The following is a 21,273-nucleotide window of genomic DNA, read 5'->3' on the forward strand; positions in this document are numbered from 1 at the left end:
GCGAACAGATTGCATTTTTAAAATTTAAAAAATGCCCTGTACGCTAATAATGGTTATGAATTGAATTTTAAAAGTTACTAAATGCATAAAACACCATAATATATCAATAAATATCAAATTTGGAAAAAAAATATAATAAATCATTTATCTTTTCATATTAGAAATTTCATTGGTTTGCCAGTAGTGAAATCATACAACACTAAAAATCATGAACCAAATAATAATTAGTTGTTTTGAATTTATAGACAACACAGACGCATTTCATGCAATAAAGTTCATATAACTTGTTTTATAATTCTATTATCTTATGATTTTCATAATATTTATCTAAATTGATATCATATATAAACTTTTTATTTTTATGAAATAAAATGAAAGCATCACATTATTGGTATTTTAAAAATGAAATGTGGTGATAACAAGCAGGAGGAGTGAGCAATATCTGCTGACTGGTCACACCCGCCGTGTGCTCTTTGTCGTAATCGGGGAAACGGAAAAATCCATTAGGCAATTAGTTGATTAATTATAGTCAAACATTAAGTATCAAAAACGTCAGTCAGCATGCGACCTAGTGGAAAATTGTGTTTGTTCAAAAGGTCGATGTATTGAGCATAGAACTTATGAAAAGTCGACTTCAATCTAGACTGTTGATAGTCCTGTTTTATCAACTTGTTCGTCAGTAGCTTGCCTAGCCTTCTCTTGCGTATCGATTTAACTGAGGGACAAGAACTCTATATGCAGGTGATAAAGGCATATTGCTACATAAGTAAGCAAAGTTGACAACAGAAATGATCATTACGGTATCATAAAGTTTTGTTATGAGGTTACTATCAATGTCCCTTTCCAGTAAAATACCTAAATATAAAAAAAAACATAACGCAGACTCTGTTGTATTTTTTATTTCAAGTTGACTGGGATAAATCGGGTCGAAGTAGGAATGGAAGTAATGGTTGTTAATTGATAATACGTCGTCGAAATTTCTGAATGTTGAGTGAAAGGCTACAGCGAATATTTTTTTTTATTTTCACGTACAATTCTTATTATAACGTTTTTTGAAGGAGTAGTAGTAATGATTTAATATCCGCAAGTATGAATAGATACATGTAAGAATACAGAACAATGCAGATGACTTTTGAATTCATATAAACAATAAATTAACCATTGAAACAGCAAAAATGTACTGGAAATCCATTTCTTAATTTGTAATTAAATGTCCATGGTCTCGACAATTTCATATAAACGTAATTTAAAGGCCTTCGCAACTTGGTCAATTCTACAGACAAAAGTTATCGGCTCGTAATCAAGTTTGGCAAATGCTATTCCTAACGGTTTGGTTGGATTTTCATTTTCTGTAAGGAATACTCCGGAGCCAGAATCCCCAAGATTGAAAAATGGTCCATTGATATCCTCAACTGCAAAGCATCTATCAAAAAAATAAAAGCCACCCAATTTCCATGCAACATCGTCCAAGCGTGGATTTACGCAAGGAGAATGGGAACCATCGAGTAAACGACCAAATGTTTTTCCAGTTGTTCCGCCTCTTTTTAAGACTATCAGTTGGTCGCCATAATCTAATTCACTTTCATCTGCAGGTTGAAGCTCCCTACATGCTGAAAAATAGTATATATGCATATAGTTTTAACGATGAAAAATTAAAATCAGAGCAACAAATATGATAAATGAAAACAAATTAAAAAAATCTACTGAAATCTTTTTAAATTGTAAAAAGTAATATAAACTGATTAAAAAATATGAAACTGATTTAAGTATGATCTTCTTAAGTTCAAATAATTTCATTTTAAGCAGATGGTTATTTGATGTAGACCTTGAAATAACCCTGAAATCCCGCCCTACGGTATCAGATTGTGCAAGCTGTATACTTTTTCAATCAATATTGTATGTTTAAACAAACTTTAAAAGCCTTTTTTTTATATAAAAGTCTAATCTAAATCTAAACGTGGTTTAAGTAGTAATTATAAACGGACGTTTAAAGTAATATTGTTCGAGAGGAACTTATTGTGAAATGTCACATTCTAAACAACATTGAACATCAATGGAGTTGACTTTTAATAACCTAAAATTATTCTATATATTTAAATGGACATTACTAAAATAAAATTTGTCAACGTAATAGCCTCACAATATACACAATACCTGCTTTATCTTGCTTATAGTTTTGGACAAAGGCCGCGTCAATCCCGATGTCTTCTGGTCCCCAATTTCCACAATAAGATTCTCTGACTTTTCCGATAATCTGCCCACTGTTATCATTTGGTAATAGCGGACAATGAACAATTTCATAATTATACTGATCAATCTCCAACTCTGATAAAAAGACTTTGTTGTAGTATAAATCAGTCCAATTTTCTGCAGCTACATGAGCTGCTGTTAGAAATCCCGAGGTTTCCAAACCCGATTCGTTCGTCTTTGCTAAAAACCCAGCGGAACCAATACCATTAGAAGGTAACCCAATGCAACAACCAGGATTCGGATGAGCAATTTCGTGGCAGTCAAAGCAAGCTCCGAACATTATGAAATCTTCTCGAATATCGCAATAAAAACCTTCTAAGGTTTTTGGAAGCGGTTCTTCTCCAAACGGTACCAAATCTTTGTCGAGGCAGTAAATGATAATGCAGGGCGTTATCTGACCATTACAGTCCCTGTTTCCTATTCCAAGTCCAACAACGCTTGAATGATTTGCATATATTCTTTCTCCTTGGGTTTTTATTGTTTTACTCAACATTTCCTGCACGTTCTTCTCAATGGGATACGAACTGTAGTTCTTCATTTTCGCAGGATCCTTCTGTTCTTTGTTTGATTTGACAACAACGAATTCAAAATATGTTCCTTTAGGAATATCTGGATGATCCTTGATGATACTTATAGCGTGTTGGTCGTCAATATTTAGAAAAACCTTTAATGTCGGTTTGTCATTCTTTATGCCAGCAATAAGATTCAAAATTGATCTGTGGCTGCCAAGTCCACTAATGTTTTTCATAGCTTCCCGTTTCTCCCATATGGACACCACTATGCCAAAAAGATAGCAATTACAGAATATTACACTTTGAAAAAAAAATTATACTTCTTTTCGAAATACCGTTTTGCCCTTAACAGTCCTCGTATAACTAAGGAAATATTATTCAATATATGCACAGTTAGTGCAACTTTACTTATGCTTATTCAATTTATTTCACTAAGAAACTATGCATAAATTATACAATGTTAGACCCTAAACCATATTTTTAAACGACATGAATATGAGATTATAATTTCCTTTATTGTTATTTTGTTTTTGTAATTAAATGTTTTATTTCTACTCTGACCGTTTGAATTTGAACTTCCGGTTAGCTATAAGCGCAAGGAGGTCATTTGTGTGTGTGTGTGTGTGTGAGAGAGAGAGAGAGAGAGAGAGAGAGAGAGTTAATAAAAGCTTTCACATTTATTTTATTCTCTGTGCAAGGACGTCTATTCAATCAAATGCTAATTTGTTTTTATAAATTATCACTCGACAAACAGTAATTTTAAAGATTTTGTCGAGTCGGCGAGTTTCATTTGTAGTTTTCAATTTTCGGGTTATAATTCATAGTCATATCTTTTATGTAAAACTTAAATATTTTCGCAGCACTGTAATTGTTTACTTTGTGGTCGCGCCGACCATAAAGTACGGGAAATATCATCATACAAAAAAATACATTAAACTACATTAAGAATTACCGATGTGTGCAACTTTGTAGTCAAATAAGTCCAACAACGATAAATATAAACAACAGACTGATCGCGGTGCACTTGTCGATGGGACTTCATACTGTAAAGTTTGACGCATATTATGTGTAAAGAGAGGCGGACCAATCATTTTTTTTTACATAAAAAAATGCATTTTATAAATGAATAGAGCATAATCATAAAACAATTATTATACTATTAAATTCTATATACCATGCTTGTTTTGATTCGGCATGTAATTATTTTTTAGAGAGTGTATTATATCTTTAATTTTCTAGGGTGTTTAATGTACAAGTTTGATGTGTTTCACATCTGGAAGCGTATCTAAATTTGCGTTTTACAAGGGCATACACTTAACAAATCATTTCAATCTTTTTGATATAAATTAAGGGCATGAGAAATTTATTAAAAAGTGCTGCTGCTTTAATGAAATCTACAGAATGAATTAATAAATACGTAAAATATTAAGCGAAGGTCATATAAATTCCAACCGGAGCTCATTTCTTTGATATTTATTCTAATAAAAGATTAACTCTATAGAAAGCAGCAGCACTTTTAAGATTTTTTCAGAAAAGTAGAATTTCATTATCATTTAAAATTTTAAACAAGGATATGTCCTTGTAATATTGAAATTTGTTTATGCCCTCCATTCGGGAGAATTATCAACACATACCTGTATCAATTTGGGGGACCACACTAAGTGTCATTCAAAGTAGCATTTACGGTACTGTTTCATTTGATATCACATTTCTATCATGAGAAAACAACTTTACATAAATATTTTGTAATAACAGATGCATCGTTTTATGAACATTTAAATTCGCTGATATTTTCATTGTTAGCCTAAATGGGGTATTGTCACGATTTTGGTCAAAAATTATTTTTTCGATTTAATGTTTATAATGCTTCAGTAAGGCATCTTTAATAAGCAATCACAATTTGAGTGACATTTGTTGAGGTATAAGCAAGTTACAGAGCCTACAATTCCTCGCTATGTAAGCAAAGCTTTTGTTTACATTTTGAATGTTGAAGTGAAAATTCCAGTTTTAAACCTAAAATGAATGTGTTAATCGTTTATTCTTAAAATGAAAAAGAATATTGAAAAGGATATTTTACTGGTATATTGAACATATGTAAACAAAAACAGGGCACGAGCTTTGTTTACATGACGAATAATTGTGAGCCCTGTATCTCGCTTAAAACTCATCGACGGCCACCCAAATTTCACTTGATTATTACAAATTGCATTCATAATGCATTGTAAATAATAAAAACAGGAAAATAAAATCTGACCAAGATCGTGACCATACCCCTTTAACAGTGCTGCGTTATAAATATTCTGAACTACCTGAATCATTACCAAAGCGTTGAATAAATAAATATCCTTTGTTTATATTGCCTTTTATTAACGTATACCTCGCTTTTAAATTAACCTTAATGGGCGTAAAGACTTGTGCAGCTATCTGTAAGTGTTTCAAAGCTCACTACCGGGAAAAGTTAGTTTTCTAATCAACGAAAAAAAAAAGATCTTCACTTAAATCTTTATAGTATAAGCAATGTATAACAGTACGTTTAGTGCATTTTGTTTCGTCATATGTACTTTGTAATCGCGTCACGTGCGTATCTTAACTTAGCAAATAATAAAAAAAAATCATTTAATAGTCATATACAATGTCCTTTTTAGTACTTTATTGGGCTTCAAAAAAAAATTGTTTATTTTAGGGGTTTTGTCTATCCTTGACAGTGGGTTTATTTTTCGAAGGTTATTCTCTTAAGAGCCCTTTTTGGGTTCCGCGAGAACAAACCAATTTATAAATAACATGTACAGTACATGTGCGACTAATTAATGTTTCAAATAAAGCAACTTATTCCTATTTTACTTTGTTATTGAAGATGACGGCCATTGTTTTTGTCGTTTAAAATGTCGTGCCGAAATATCTTTTGAAGAGATTGATATAACTATATATCTAATTATATATTCAATAATTTATTTCAAATTTAAATTTAATTCTTAATTCTTTAAATTTATCTCTACAGCTTTTCAATTCCGTTTAATCTGAATTGGAACCTTCCCGTAACATTTCTTGTAATGCTAAAAGAAGGCAAGTAAATTTGATGTTAAGATAAATTGTCTTGTGAGCAAAATACTCCTGTGTCCTCACGTTATGTATTGTAACTTAAAATGCAGCTATTCTTCTGTGTTTTAATTTGAAATAAGATCTAATGAAACTTTCACTAATTCTCATAATATTTACAAGTGGTATCTCCGAGATATGTTCAGATTCGATAATCCTTCGTCGTCTAAATTTTAGTCCAAACTACACCACCTCACCTTGTCAACATACTTACGTTCAATTATATCCATACATTCAGTTTTTTTTTTCCATTTTTCGAGTCTTTTGTTTAAATTTTTGAGGTCTTCAGCTGTTTTTGTGCACATATATTCCACCAAGAGCGTTGCTATTTCAACGATATCTTTTCGGTGTTCAGAAATCATTAGATAAATTGCATCTGCTACTTTTCGTCTCCAATTTAATGAGTTAACGTCAACGGAGAAGACAAATGTCCCAATAAATGAACCAGTGGCCAAAAAGATTGGATTACAAATTTTGTCGAGGAAAGGCTTCGTTTGAACAGCGATTGTTTCAATAAGTGTATCGAGAATTCCTCGTTTTTGGTCTTCATAAACGAAAGAGTACATTGGATTCATTTTATATTCAATATGACCCATAATTTCTTTGGATATTTCAAGTCCCAACGATTTACAAATTGTACGCAATGTATTTTCCACTAACGTCCGTTTTATACGTCTAACAGTTGAAAATAATCGACATGTGTAGCTGTTACTGTTAACTGCTCCAACTGTTTCTCCTCTGTCTGTGACAAATTCATTGTCACAAATTTTTCTGACTTTAGATTGTATCAAAGAATCATTTGCAGCTTTGGAAACAATTACGGTAAGATTTTCAGAAGGAATGCTCTCCACTAAATAAAGTATGGTTCTTTGAAATAGGGATACTTTTGCATTTGCACTCTTTTTTGCGATTTCATCAAAATCCTCATGTTTGTGCTGTAAGTGTATTGTTTTTGAGCGAAACAGCATTTCATATTCCTTGTAAACTCGTAGTTTTGTTTCAACAACTCGCAGGGATCTGCTGTGTACTAATATCACTTTCAGGATTCTTTCGCTTTTAAAGAGAGCTGTATTGTTCCATTGGATAGGGTCCTAAATATAACGTAAATATATGTTTAAATATCAATCAAATTCAAATTTAAAAAAAAAACTAGATTTGTATACATACCATTTTCACTACTCCAAGGTGATCCTTGTTAAAGACAATGTCAACGTTAAGTGCACAAACAGTTCCGGGATCTTCATTTCCAAAAACCTTAGAGCAATCAAGGAACTCCAGTCTATCTGATAGCAGTTTTATTTCAGACGCAATTTTATCCGAATGCACAGCTTTCAGCAAATTTGCTGCAAACGACAATTGTTCCGTATTTTCTGGCACACAAAAAGCTGATTCTACTGATTGAAACAGGTCTTTGAGATGAGGTGAAATCATTTTGTGAGTGAAGCTTACTGGCGGTCTCAGCCTTCCTAATTCTGAAATTTTATAACATTGTGATACTATTAAAAGTAAAAATACAATCAGGCCATTAAAAATATAAAATTATACGATGATAAATACAATAAACGTATAAAAATTTATACTATTCTTAAAAGGAGACAAAAAAGATTTTTATAAGTACAGTGCAAACTTTAAGAAAAAGGTTGTGTACATTATTTCGATATTGATTTATGAAACAAAACAACTTTCAGAGAGTGTTATACTTTTTTTAAAGAAAGAAATAATTCAAAACTTTAAAAACTGGTATTGTATTGAAGTGGATCGGAATGTAAATGATTTTTGTTCAATGTATAAAACTCTATTAACTAATCTATGTAGATAGTTAGAAATAAAAAATAACTTGAGCTAAGTATAAAACTCACTACAGAACTGTGACATCCCCTTAAAATAATTGTGCATGTTATAGAGCAAGGTCAGTCACTTTTCGCTATATAAAGTGTGTATTGATGACGTTGAACAGCGAATGTAAATATTGCGTCAGGATATATTATAGGATATATAGGATTTTTCATTAATTTTTAGTGATTGTGACATAATATTGAGAATTCAATGTTTGTAACAATCACTCCTTTTATGTGCCCGATATATCTGCTCAAAGCGATCTGGGTTTGTCGTCTTTAAGGCACATTATTCTTTATAAGTCATCAGCTTGGAATAAATTCAACAGTTTAAAGCAAACAAGTGTTTCGATTTTTTCAAAATAACCACAATCACGATTGACTAAAAAATATAAAGAGAGAGGTTAAAAAAAAGACATAAAAATCAAATGCAATTTCACCTAGAATGAAACATTTTTGAAATTAATTATTTGAAATATTTTCTAAAATACACAAAATAATGGCTTAGTAAAACCTAATTCTAATCTGTGCATTATTATTTAGAAATGAATTTCAATTTTACTATCAATAACTTAAAAAACATAACGTGTATTGACAATTTCGAAACTTTCATTTAAAGGTGTTCATTTGATTTCTGTGCAATTTAGCCTTCTATCATTTAAAAATGTGTAACTTTTTTCGTTTTAGCTTATCTGTTTTGTACGAGCTAACAAAACATGCTTAATTGTTATCAAGAGGTGTTTGATGGTCTCTCAAATTAATTAAATCAGGTTGTTGAGGACTATATTGTTCCCTTTTTCTACTATATTGTAACCGCACTCAGTGTGTTTTTCTTTTTAAAGCGACTTTCTGTGATACGCTTATTCACAAAGAAGGTTATAAAGATAGCTTAAAAACCCATAGACTAACTACATGTAGTTTGACAAATACTAACTATGATATCATTGCATTTGCATCTGTTTAACAGAAAATATTGATGTTTTATTACTTTTGTTAGGCTTTGAAAAGTTGAGTCAGTTAAGTAGAATTGTTTGTTTAAAATTCAACAAAAATTTAAAAAACAACAATAATTCTATCAATCGGGCAAATATTAAATACACGAAACCAATATAAAAGATAGAAATAATGACTTAATTTTGAATGTAAAAAAGGAATCTAAATACGGAATGGATTAAACCAACAATTTAAAAAAAAAAACCCTAAACTTCGTTACAGATAACAGGCTTTACCAAAAGTATGATGTCCTTTAACATAATTATGTCAGTGGCCACTTTTTATACGGTGAAAAACAAAAAATCTACCATAATTTTATTTTCAAATGATAGTTAAAAAATGACACATCCTAATTTTGTTATCAGCTTAAATCGTTTTATACTGTAATGATTAAGACATTATTGAAGTCAACATCTAATAACAGTGAATATTGTTCACGTTATTGGCTCTGTTCTTTCAAATAGATCAGGTAGAGGATATGTATACGAAAAAATAAAGCATATCGGACATACTCATTTACATATCACGTGATATTATTTATCGACTAGATCTTACCAGTAGAGATATTATTTAGCGATCGAAAACATACTGCTTTGAATACAATTTATCAAAAACAAATTCTCATAAATGGAGGTTTTATGCGTATATATATAGTTATTATTTCGAACACGCTTATCAAAATGTTTTAGGTGACACGTGTGGTTTAAAAGACTAACATGATAAAAGATTGTGGGAGTTTACATCAGGTAAACACGATCATTTTAAAATGAGAGAGACAAACTTTATTTTTAGATAATTCAAAAAATTATATACGAGCGCAGTTAGAAACAATATTCTCCATATCATTATCCTTTTAGACATTCAATTAAGTTGCATCAAAGTACAATTTGATTTTGGTTGTGTTGATGCTATACATGTATCTGTTTGTTGCCTAGATTTGTGAAATTAAAAGATTCAAATAACAAATAATGTCTTTTGGAATGGTTTAAAACATTTGAATTGCACGCTATACTGTAGTTAAATTAAACTTAAAGTTGGTGGATAGAAATGGTTGTCCGGTAGATTTCTGACATATACAAATGCGTAAATTTCGTGAAACGGGTAAAATTATCAATGATTTGAAAGGTTTGAATTATAAAAAAAACCACAATTCAGAAAATGATACGCATCGTGTCGAAATTAATTTCTTAGAAATAGGAACGTCGTGCCTTATGTGTAGAGAATAAGGTACAATGTATCTAATTTTGTTCTGAAAAAAAAACACCAGAGGAAATTTCAATGAGTTTCTAACACACATAAACTGGCGGCAGAAAATTGTACCAAAAAATTGTTCTGCCACTGTGCTACTTTTTACTTAATTTGGGTAGTACTTATTCCTTCTCTCTACATAAATGAATTTAATTTAAGAATTATGAATGTAGAAATGAACCCTTAACAAAATAAGCTTCAGCGTATACAATTATAAACGGTACTGCACGTCGCATGGGTCTTTTTCGTACTTTTGTTCCTACAGTCTCGTTTCAAAAGTATTCGCAATGCCAAAAATGGTGACGATATAAACAAAACTATCATCAATGTTTTTCTTCAGTCTACATCATTTTACAAGTATTATCTTGCCTCGATATTTTGTGGTACAGGACTGTTCACACCTATTTTTCAGTAAATTTTCATTTTTCATAGTTTATAAAATATTTTATAATTTATTTATTTATAAGTAGAACAATAGTTTTATCTCAGATACAATGTTGTTGAATAATAAAGATTTTAATTTTAAATTTCATTGCACTGATTTTCCTCTTTTAAACCGATTGTAACGTCAGTTCATCCCCTTTTTTGCAGAAGACATTTTTTCTTATTTATTTTTTTTTAATTTTTTATATCAATTTACGCTAAAAAATATTTGCTTATCATTTTTAGGGAACACGGAGTTGCCCCCCCCCCCTCCACTTGGGATTGGAAGCATGTAATAAATGGAAGTGAAAATAAAGAAACCATTGAACTGCTAAAGAGCTGAAGGATTAGAATTTTCATAATTTTGAGGATTATCCTTTTTTTATTTTTGCTTCTAAAGATTTTTTGGATGAGGCTGCAACCACCCCCCTTTAAAAAAAACCGATGCTTATGTTGCTGGAAATCACCGTAATTATAGTGAATATAATAAATGTGAGTAGTCATCAAAATGAGTGCAAGTTACAACTGTTTCGTATATCTGAAGAAATGTCCTCATTCTTTAGCTTTGCAAGATTTTGAGAGGATTTTTGTAATTTAAGCAGATTTACAATAACTTCAGTTAGAGTAATTTCCCCTTATTGTGACGTCAAAGTTCACGTTAATTAAATGTCGACTGACACTTTGAAACTCCCATGAGAAATAACAGTACGCGAAGTATACTGTTTTATTAATTTTAAAAAGCATGATGTTCTTCAAGTTACACATCTTATATGCTTCTCAAAAGTTTTTCTTTGGTTCTCGCGAGAACGTGAGGTTGGAAACCATTGAATTGTGGGTCAAAATTTACTGACACCGAAAAAATCTATCGGTTGAATGTGTAAACCTTTGTGACGTCACTCGATTACTTTTGATTAAGAGTGTACTGAGGTGAACTTTAGAGGTAACATTAACTGTATGTCGTATAGATCGTTATTGTTTTTATATTGTCTTGCTGATTCTCGTGAGAGTGTGAAGTGATGAAAATTTCCATGATTACAGGGAACTACTAGGGCGATTAAAACAATCAGGTCCGATTTACTGACGACAAAAAAATCCGTTGAATGAATGTGCAACTAGTCCGATTTTTTTTCCACACACGCCTTGTCGGTAGAGCTCGGTTCGCGCCGGCGCTCCCCGTCGGAGAGCTGTGCTCGCTATTATTTTGTTAAAAGTAAATGCAAACAATAAAATGGTTTCTTTGATTATTCATGCAGGATATGGAGGTGGCGACATTGAAGAAAAAAATACATTTACATGTAAACATTTATGGCGATATTTAAATCAACTATTTGACATCTTATACTTAACGTTCGAATTGAAATTCTGTTTATTCTAATATTGCATCTCAGAATTAGCCAACCACATTCACGACTTATTTTTTCTTCAATGCCTTAATATTCTTATCTCTTCGTTTTCAGCCGGACTCATTGCATAATCATTGGCCATGCTATAGCAACAGTTCACGGTTTATCGAATGTTGACTGAACAATAATTGAAATGGTTCATCGCACGAGATTTTAAAAAGGTGTGTAGAATGTATAACAATTAAGTCTGTCAGTGTAAGTTTGTATCTGATATGTTAAAAGCTGACATTAATTCATAAAAGCATTTGGTCGCCATATTAATTTCGATCGCCCCTCTGGTATATATACCGGTTGAAAAAGTTACGGTCGGATGCTTCAATTTCCGATTCTAGGCATTCAGGTTGCACGGACTTCTAAATGCAAGAACAACATATTGTAATAAAAAGTAATAAAGATTAAAGGAGACTTCAAGCAATATAAAACACAAAATATACTTATTCTTTGAAAGGATTTCAAAGGTATGCGCATTATTTGGTACAAATAGTGCTGTCTTACTTTGCATGCACATCGAATACGTGTGTCGTTCACACAGGGTGCATAACGTCTGCATCTTTATGAAAACCCCGGCGGCACTACATCCAACATAACATCATTTTAATTGGTTTCTCTAAAAAGGCCCTGTTTCTAAAATCCATGCGATTGCTGACATTGCAAGATCTGCCACAGAGTGTGGTTTGCGCATGTGCGATGTTATAACATATACAGGAAAACGGTCTACAATTATCGGATTTTTGAAATATATTTACTTGGATTTCAGTCTGCTTTGCCTCGGCAGTCGGGGATAAAAGGCAAATAATGCGTACTTATGAATTCAGGTCAGCTTTAAATATCACATGGTCTTGGAAACATTGCAAATACTTTGATTTTGCAATGTAAATTTGTTGAGCGGCGTGGTACATTGCTTACACTAATACTGATTAGGTCAGACCCCATGATCAAGATGGAGTACAAATACAGCGGGTATCTGTACGTTGAGTAATTTGATTAACTCAGTCCTCTCTCACTTTTTGGCCGCATGCAATTATATATGTATCTTTTTATTACAAAATCATATAATATTAGTTTTATATACATCATTTAATAAAATAATTGAATAGATTAAATTTTCAAATTTTATAACTATTTTTCAAAACATCTTCAAGGTGTATGATTGCATAAATTTTTGAAGCAAGAAACACAAACCAGTTCTTTGTTATCTTTGTCTGTAGATAAAATAATGATCTCACCAAGCTGTTCCCAATTCAAGGCAATTTCTTCATCAGTCTGTTCAAGTTTATCTGAAATTTCAGTGGATATTTCATCATAACTGCCCCTAACCTCTTCTTTTATGCCTCTCTCGACGTAATCGGATACCTGAAGATATGAGAGTGCCTGTTAAAGGACCGACAATAAGTTGAAATGCATGAAAGTAATTTACATTAATAAGAAAACTTATGTTTTATATAACATTAAACGTCGAATTCTAAATACTTAATGATCATAACTTTTCTCCATAATTCTTCTTCTCAACTACCGGATATTATTAAGTTCAAACATAGGATGGCAACATAAATTCGTACATTTGTAAGTTGATATATTTAAAAATTGAAACCCTTGTAATTATTTACCCTGACATTAACGTTGTAATCATACTTGCAACAAATATTCTTAACAACAATTTGCTTCAGTAAGTTACCAGTCTTCACATAATTCCAATGCTGCTCTTTTGGTTTTGCCTCGGAATAGAATGTCTCGACGTCATTGGATGAATCGCGTCACGTGATTGCCTTATAAGTTTCTTAACACCGCGAGCGTCAAAATTTATACGACAAAATGGCGGACGTAACGTAATTTGAGCTGATTTTTTACACAAACGTTCGACCATACCTTTAACTTTTAAGCCTCAAAATATTTGGAGTGATCCCCCTTTGACAGTGACGTAATTACAAATGACGTGGTTTGGTGAAATATGACGTAACGTCAATTGTTTCATTTACGTCGTTTAATTATTTAAATACTGAAATTTCGGCAAAGTAAATCATTTTGCCCTGCAAGAGAGCCGTGCCGCAGTTATCGTGAAGGGGTCTATAAAACGATCCTACAATGGCATCAATGTTTGCACAGACGACTGACGAGTAAGGTTAAAAATTAGAGAATTAAGCTATGAGTTTAATTGTTATATATTACCTTTTGTTTGTTAACATATCCAACTTAAGGTCCTCGACAAAACAAAACACTTATTACGTTTGTTACCGACTGTTTACAAACAATTGTGGGATTGGTAAAGTCCATAGAAGGCTCGGCTCCGCCTTGCCTTCTATGGACTTTACCGGCCCCACAAATTTCTGTAAACAGTCAGTAACAAACCTAATAAGTAATATTTTAAGTATATTTTCTGTCTATTATTTTTCTTTTCCTCCTGTTTATAGTTTCTCCATTACTCTTTCTCTTCTTTGACAAACGAAATCTCGTTTCACCTAAAGTATCACTTGTTCTTTTCTTCCCGTCCTTTCTGGTTTTTTCCTCTTTCTTTTCTGTCTTTTCTCAATATATTTATGTGGGTCTTCGCTTATACCTTCCCCTTAACATAATAACATCTTATCTAACAACCGCTCTCTCTCTCTCTCTCTCTCTCTCTCTCTCTCTCTCTCTCTCTCTCTCTCTCTCTCTCTCTCTCTCTCTCTCTCTCAATTCCTCACCTCAGTTTTTTCCCCCTTAAAGAGCACTTTCCGCTCAGCAGTATCTCTTACTTTAAATGAAAAAAAGAATGAATTATAGTTTAGGTTAATAAATTTTAGTAATTGTTTTTACTACATGTTATCAATTCCTCTATGCGAGACAATACATTTACAATATGAATATGAATATAAATATATGTCAAATTCTAAGACATTTTACTCACTCATTTTAACCTCGATGAGAATTTTCAGTTCGTTCAACCCTAGCTCTGGACGACTACAAGCCTCTTTTATATAATGTATCCAATAAGGTCGTCTTTGTAGTCTGCTCAACAATTCAGTAGCAGCAAACAATCTTCCTTTTAATTTAAAGATTTCTTGGATCTTTTGCTGAAAATAAACTCTAAATATAATTTTAGGATAAAAGAAAAGTTTTGCTTAAAATGATATTTGTAAAAGTGTAAAATTCACAATTTGATATTTTGGCTACTTGTCTATGAAGTTAATATTTTTCAAAACTCAAGCAAAAGACTATGTGCGGTTATATGCATTTTTTGCCCCCAACATTAAAGTTTTATAAAAAGCTTAAAAAATAAGGTGGAAGATAGATAGAATCATATTCAAAATAAGGATGCAAATGATTATTACCACTGTGACGTCATAATGTAGATATGACGTCATGAAGATTGCCTAAATTTGATAAATTGATGTTTTGTCGCAAAATATGGATGTTTTCCGATGGTTTTTTGACTGGGAAACATCGAGCGCAGACTTGCTCAAGTCCCATTTTTAGTATAATGTGCATATTTACCAGAAGAAAAATGTATGTTAAAATCTTAATTGAGCAGACCTGCGCTCTATACTTCCGAAGGCAAAATATAAAGCAAAATTGAAAATATGTTCAATTGTTTACAAGTTTGCGGGAATTAGGTCATTTAGTTGACTTCATAGATAAATAACGAATGAGCAATGATGACTTAAATCATGATTTTAATTAAAGGCATCCACTGTACAATGATTTATGAAGATTTGATTTTTATTGGACACTATTTAAAAATTGGTTAAAATTGGGGGCAGATATTTGACCATACCGCACATAGTCCTTTCAACGCATATATTTGTTACAAATTCAGAGCTCTTTACTTTGTCTAGATCCGTATGTCCGGTAAATAAAAGGTATAATTATTCTGCAAAGCTTTTGCACGTTTATCAGAAAGGAGTGAATTAATACTTCTAGAAATGTTTCTAAAGATAGTGTTTGGGCATGTCAAATGTATAGTCCAAATTAACAATCCAATAAAATTGATTTTCGCTAATGGAAAAAAAACGCAATATTTGATTACATTTTGATTAAAAAAAAACTTTCTAGTATTTTTTAAAGTCTTCTCTAATTAAACAGTCATAGAATAGCTGTGTAGCAAATTTTTTTTAACAAGAATTTTCTCTATTTTTGGTTAAATATTGGTTTGAAAAATGCATCTAAATAACCCCCATAAGAAAAAAAGCAATATTAAACACATTACATATCGTGCATTTTAATTGTTGATATTACGTACCAAATCAGTAATAGTGAAACAGTTTTGTTCAAAAAGGTACTTTGAAAGTTGTAGTGGATTCACAGTACTGCAAAAAGTACGACGGATTCTCGCATTAAACCAGTCCTCTCTGCCTTCAAACCAATGGAACGGATACTGTAAAGGTAAGATTATTAAAAATTTCACTGTAACTTTGATAATTGTTTTGAGTGATAGCAGTATCAATAAGAATTTAGAAACAGTTTTAGGATCACTGATAACATTCTTCTACTGATCACAAAAATCTAAATGTTGTTTTCAATGATGTTATAGATCGTTGAACAGAGTATTCATAAATTAAAAAAACCCACTAAACAAAACGGTAAAAATATATTGGTATATGAATCTATATAAATCAAAAGTTAAAATAATACAAAGTGGGTCTTCATTTATGATCGCTTTTGTCTTATCTATCTCACCTTACCAATCTCTCTCTCTCTCTCTCTCTCTCTCTCTCTCTCTCTCTCTCTCTCTCTCTCTCTCAATTCCTCACCTGTATTTCGTTTGTAAAGAGCCACTCCCGTTCAGCAGAATCAAAGTCTTTGAATGAAATAAAAAATAAATTACAAATAAGGAATATGATGGTTCCTGGCATGAACCTTTTAGCTTTATCTTATGTATCTCATTTATATGCTTTTTACTTTCCAATAATGCATTGATTGTGCAAATTTTGAAGTGTTTTATGAAATTTTAATGATTGTTTTTACATTCTACGTTATCAATTCCTCTTAACAAAAGAATTCATTCGCAATATGATAAGACGAGTATCTTATACTTTTACTCACCAATTATGTGTAGTTTCAGGTCAAATAGCCCTAGCTCTGGATGATTACAAGCCTTTAAAAGATAATGTATCCAATTCGGCTGTCTTCGTAGTCTGTGCAACAATTCAGCAGCAGCTAACAATTTTCCTTTCAATCGAAAAATTTCTCGGATATCATCCTGAAATTAAGCTCTAAATGATTAGATAAGAAAACAGTTTTGCTTAATAAAATGATATGTGTTATAATGTAAGATTCACTATTTGAATTGGTGGTTACTGAAATTGACATTTTAAACATCAAGCAAAATTTAACTTATACATTTCTTAAAGATTCAGAGCTTTTTCTTTGTTAAAAAATTTGAATGGTCATTTTTCCTGAGTCAATGCCAATTATTTACTGTCTCCCCTTTTGATATTGACATAAATTCTTGTGAATATATGGATTTCAAGTTTTTTTTAAAATAAATTAATCATCGTTCATTGATAAACGAATCGCAGTATTTAAGTGTGATTTAATGTCTATTTGTATGAAATAATGTTCATCGTAGCTAGAAAGCCATTTTATACGTTCTTAGTCAGATCAATAGATCGCTACCGCGACTTTAAATATAGCAATTTTGCTAAAAAAAATTCTTTTTCATTGACGAATATATATGATTTAACGATTATTTTCCATTGGTACATATCATATTGGTTATGTAAGTTTAAAGGGGCATGGTCACGATTTTTGTAAAAAAAATTATTTTTCTGTTTTTAATTTTTACAATGCTTCAGTGAGGCATTTCTAATAGTCAATCGAAATTTGAGTATCAGTGGTCAGAGATACGTACAGAGCTCACAATTCTTTGTTTTTGTTTACATTTTGAATGTTAAGAACATTCCACCTAAAACGAATGTACCAAAAGCTAGGAACTGTTTATTTATGTTCAAAACGAATAAGCAGGGCACAAACCTTGTTTACACAACAAATAATTATAAGCTCTGTACCTTGCTTGATACTCCTTGAATGGCTCTCAAATTTTGATTGATCATTAGAAATGCCTTACTTAAGCATTGCAAACAATACAAATAGTCTAAACAAGTATTCCCTTTAAAGGAATGATCGTCATGTGATATTAGTGGTCAGATTCGTGTAATATATTTACATCTACCGAGTATGATTCCCGTTGTTTCTTACGGAACTTATAGTTAATTCATTACTCTATAGAAGCTGACAGGACTGAAATGTACATGAAAACTTCATGCCCCGCTTATCGATTGGTCATAACCTAATGCGACCTTAGAAAAATCACGGAGTGCACAAAATAATCATGATGGTGTCAGACTCAAATTTCCCATAGGAGAAGATTTGGCTGTTCTTTTAGCTAACGTACTGATGTAGATCGACAGTAGAGAGATTAAGCAAACCAACATGTACGCGTACGTGTACGTGTAGAAAGGAAAATATGTGCATTACGTCATCAGTTTATGTAATGACGAATTTTTACACATATGTACTAGAATGAACATACGTGTAATAAAGCAAAGCAAATTTTTTTTACACAATTTAAATACATCTCGGATATCATACTGAAATTAAACATCTTAATATAACTTCAGGTTGAGAAATAAGAAATTCTTAAAAGGATAGTTATAATAATTTTGGATTCATAATTTGATATGTTGGATACATAAATGTCAGTGAAATCAACTTTTAAAAAATCAAACAAAATACAAAGCAGACCTTTGTTACAAATTCAGAGCTTTTAACTTTATCTAGATCCATATGTCCGGTATATGAAAGATACAATTATCCCGAAAAGCTTTTGCATGTTTTTTAGAACGGAGATATCAATAAATATACTTCTAGAACAGTTTTTAGATCTAGCTTTGGGCATGTCAAATGTATAATCAAAATTAACAATAAGACAACTTCAAATATTTGAAGGGTTATTTTCAGTGGATCAGTGCCAACAACAAACTTTCACTCTATTTATTAAAGTAATCCTCGTTCAGTAACATAAACGCAACATTTGATTGCGATTTGAATTAAACATTTTTCTAGTATTTTCGTCTTTTAAAAGAAGTCTTTTTTAATTCAACGGTCGTGGAATAGCTGAAGGAAAACTCTTTGACAACTATTATCGATATTATGGGTGGAATATGGGTGTGAAAACTGCATCAAAATACCCCCTCACCCCCTAAAAACACTATTAAAAGAATTGCATATCGTGCCGATTTTTTGTTAAAATTGCGTACCAAATCAGTGTCAGTGAGACAGTTTTGTTCCAATAGGTACTCTGAAAGTTGTAGTGGATCCACAGTACTGCCAAAAATAGGGCGGATTCTGTCATAAAACCAGTCCTCTTTGCCCTCAAACTCATGGGACAGTAACAGTAACTGTAAGAATCATTATAGATTTCACTGAAACTCTGATAAATATTTTGAGTTAAAAAAAACTTTTCTAGCAGCATAAGTATATATATATATATATATATATATATATATATATATATATATATATATATATGACCACTAAAAACATTTATTGTATATATATATCACAAAAATCTTTATACCATTTTCAACGAATTTAAAGAACAGTTGAACAAGGTTTTAATGAATTTAAGGAATCTCATATCTTAGGCGTGTCGCTAAATCAAAATGAGACAAAGTTGGAAATACCTCATATATCATTTTGTTTCAGTTTAATTTTACATGCTTTCTTTCTCTTGTCCTTTCTATTGTTTCTTCTTTCTTTTCTCTATCTTGTCTTTATAAATTTATGTAAGTGTGTCTTCATTAATGCCTGCCTTTCGTCTTATCTATCTTACGTAACCAATCCTTCTCTCTCTCTCTCTCTCTCTCTCAATTCCTTACCTGAGGTTTTTCCTCTTTAAAGACCTGTTTCCGTTCAACAAGATGCATATCTTTGAATTAAATAAAGAATAAATTACAAGATAGGTCTATGATGCTTCTTGGCATGAACCGGTTTTTTTTTTAGTCTGTATCGCATATGCATCTAATTTAAATAATTTATACCATCCATTAATACATGTACATTGATTGTGCAAATGCAAAGGTGTTTAAGGAAATGATAATAATTGTTTTTACGTTTTAAGTAATCAGTTCCTCTATGCGGGGCAATTCATTTGCCGTATGATAAGAAAAATTTCAACAGTTTTCACTTACATTCTAAAAAATTCAAGTACATTCTCAGGTCGTCTAGCCCTAGCTCTGGTTGACTACAAGCCTTTAGTAGATTTCGTACCCAATAAGGTCGCCTTCGTAGTCTGATCAACAATTCAGTAGCAGAAAAAAATCTCTCTTCCAGTCTAAACATTTTTCTGATCTCATGCTAAAATTAAACTCTAAATGTAACTTCGGGATAGGAAAATAGTTTTTCTAAAAATGATATTTGTAAATGATGAAAGGTTCATTTCTTATATGTGGGTTACTTAATAAAGTGTCTTTGCAATTGACATTTTAATCATCAATCTAATTTAAACTTATACATTTGTTACAGATTCAAGCTTTTTACTTTGTTAAAAAAATTACTGTGTCTTGATCCATATGCGACAATTATCCCGCTAAGCTTTTAGACGATTTTTAAAAAGGATTTTAACAAACACTTCGAGAATAGCTTCTCGATCTAGTTTTTGGGCATATTGAATGTATAATTCAAAGTAACGATAAACACTGTGACTGCAAACACTTGAACAGTCATTTTCCCCGAATCACTGCCAATCACTCCATCTTTCTCCTCTTTCATATTGACATTAATTCTTGTGTATTTAAAAAATAGCTATATAAAGTTAAATCTATACATTTATTCATTAAATTAATCATTCTTGAATACAATGATCGCTGTATTTGAATGGGATTTATCTAACAACTTTCTAATCTTCTCTTCTTTTTTCAAACTGGTCTTTTCTAATCAGTCATAGAATATATTTGTAGTATAATTCTTGATATCAAATTTGTCATATTCGTGTAAAAATACATCAAAATGGAAAAGAAAACCCAAAAATCCACTATAAAAATTTCATATCGTATCGTTTTATTGTTTGTACTTCCTACCAAATCAGTTACAGTGAGACAATTTTGTTTCACTAGGTACTCTGTAAGTTGTAGTGGATCCACATCTCGGCAAAAGATATAGTGGATTTGCTCATAAAACCAATCCCCAAGCTCATAGGACTGTATTGGTAACTGTAACAGTAAGAGTGATTATAAATTTGACTGAAACTTTGATAATCATTCTGAGTAAAATAACTTATTTAGCAGTATCAATAAGGATTTCGAAACATATATATAGGACGACTGACGTCATTTTTGAACTGATCACAAAAATCTGAATGTTGTTTTCAACCATGTTAACGAACAGTTGAACAAGGTATTCATGAATTAATGAAATTTTATTTAACGGTGAAAGTATAGAGGTACACATAGGGCATGGTCAATTACTTTGTGTCCTTAATTGTTATTCTCGACTTACCGCCATTTTACCCGAAGCTGCTAAACCGAAAGTTAAAATGAG

General features: G+C 31.5%; 1 protein-coding gene and 1 long non-coding RNA gene across 2 annotated transcripts; both read right to left on the reverse strand.

The window, feature by feature from the left end:
• Positions 1-884: 884 nt before the first annotated feature.
• Positions 885-16,110, reverse strand: LOC105335643 (uncharacterized). The gene is made up of 7 exons (XM_066073826.1): positions 15,974-16,110; positions 14,642-14,807; positions 14,439-14,488; positions 12,987-13,113; positions 6,073-7,330; positions 2,155-3,027; positions 885-1,610 (listed from the first exon to the last, which is right to left on the reverse strand). Exons 5-7 carry the CDS (start codon positions 6,824-6,826, stop codon positions 1,207-1,209), a joined length of 2,031 nt encoding a protein of 676 aa, XP_065929898.1. The 5' UTR covers positions 6,827-7,330; positions 12,987-13,113; positions 14,439-14,488; positions 14,642-14,807; positions 15,974-16,110; the 3' UTR covers positions 885-1,206.
• A 376-nt stretch (positions 16,111-16,486) lies between these two features.
• LOC136272090 (uncharacterized) lies at positions 16,487-19,129 on the reverse strand. Its single transcript, XR_010709996.1, has 3 exons — positions 18,993-19,129; positions 16,777-16,933; positions 16,487-16,531 (listed from the first exon to the last, which is right to left on the reverse strand). It is a non-coding gene; the product is annotated as an uncharacterized lncRNA (long non-coding RNA).
• Between the last annotated feature and the right edge of the window lie 2,144 nt (positions 19,130-21,273).

This window comes from Magallana gigas, chromosome 10, assembly GCF_963853765.1.
Source record: "Magallana gigas chromosome 10, xbMagGiga1.1, whole genome shotgun sequence".
Taxonomy (NCBI): Eukaryota; Metazoa; Mollusca; class Bivalvia; order Ostreida; family Ostreidae; genus Magallana; species Magallana gigas.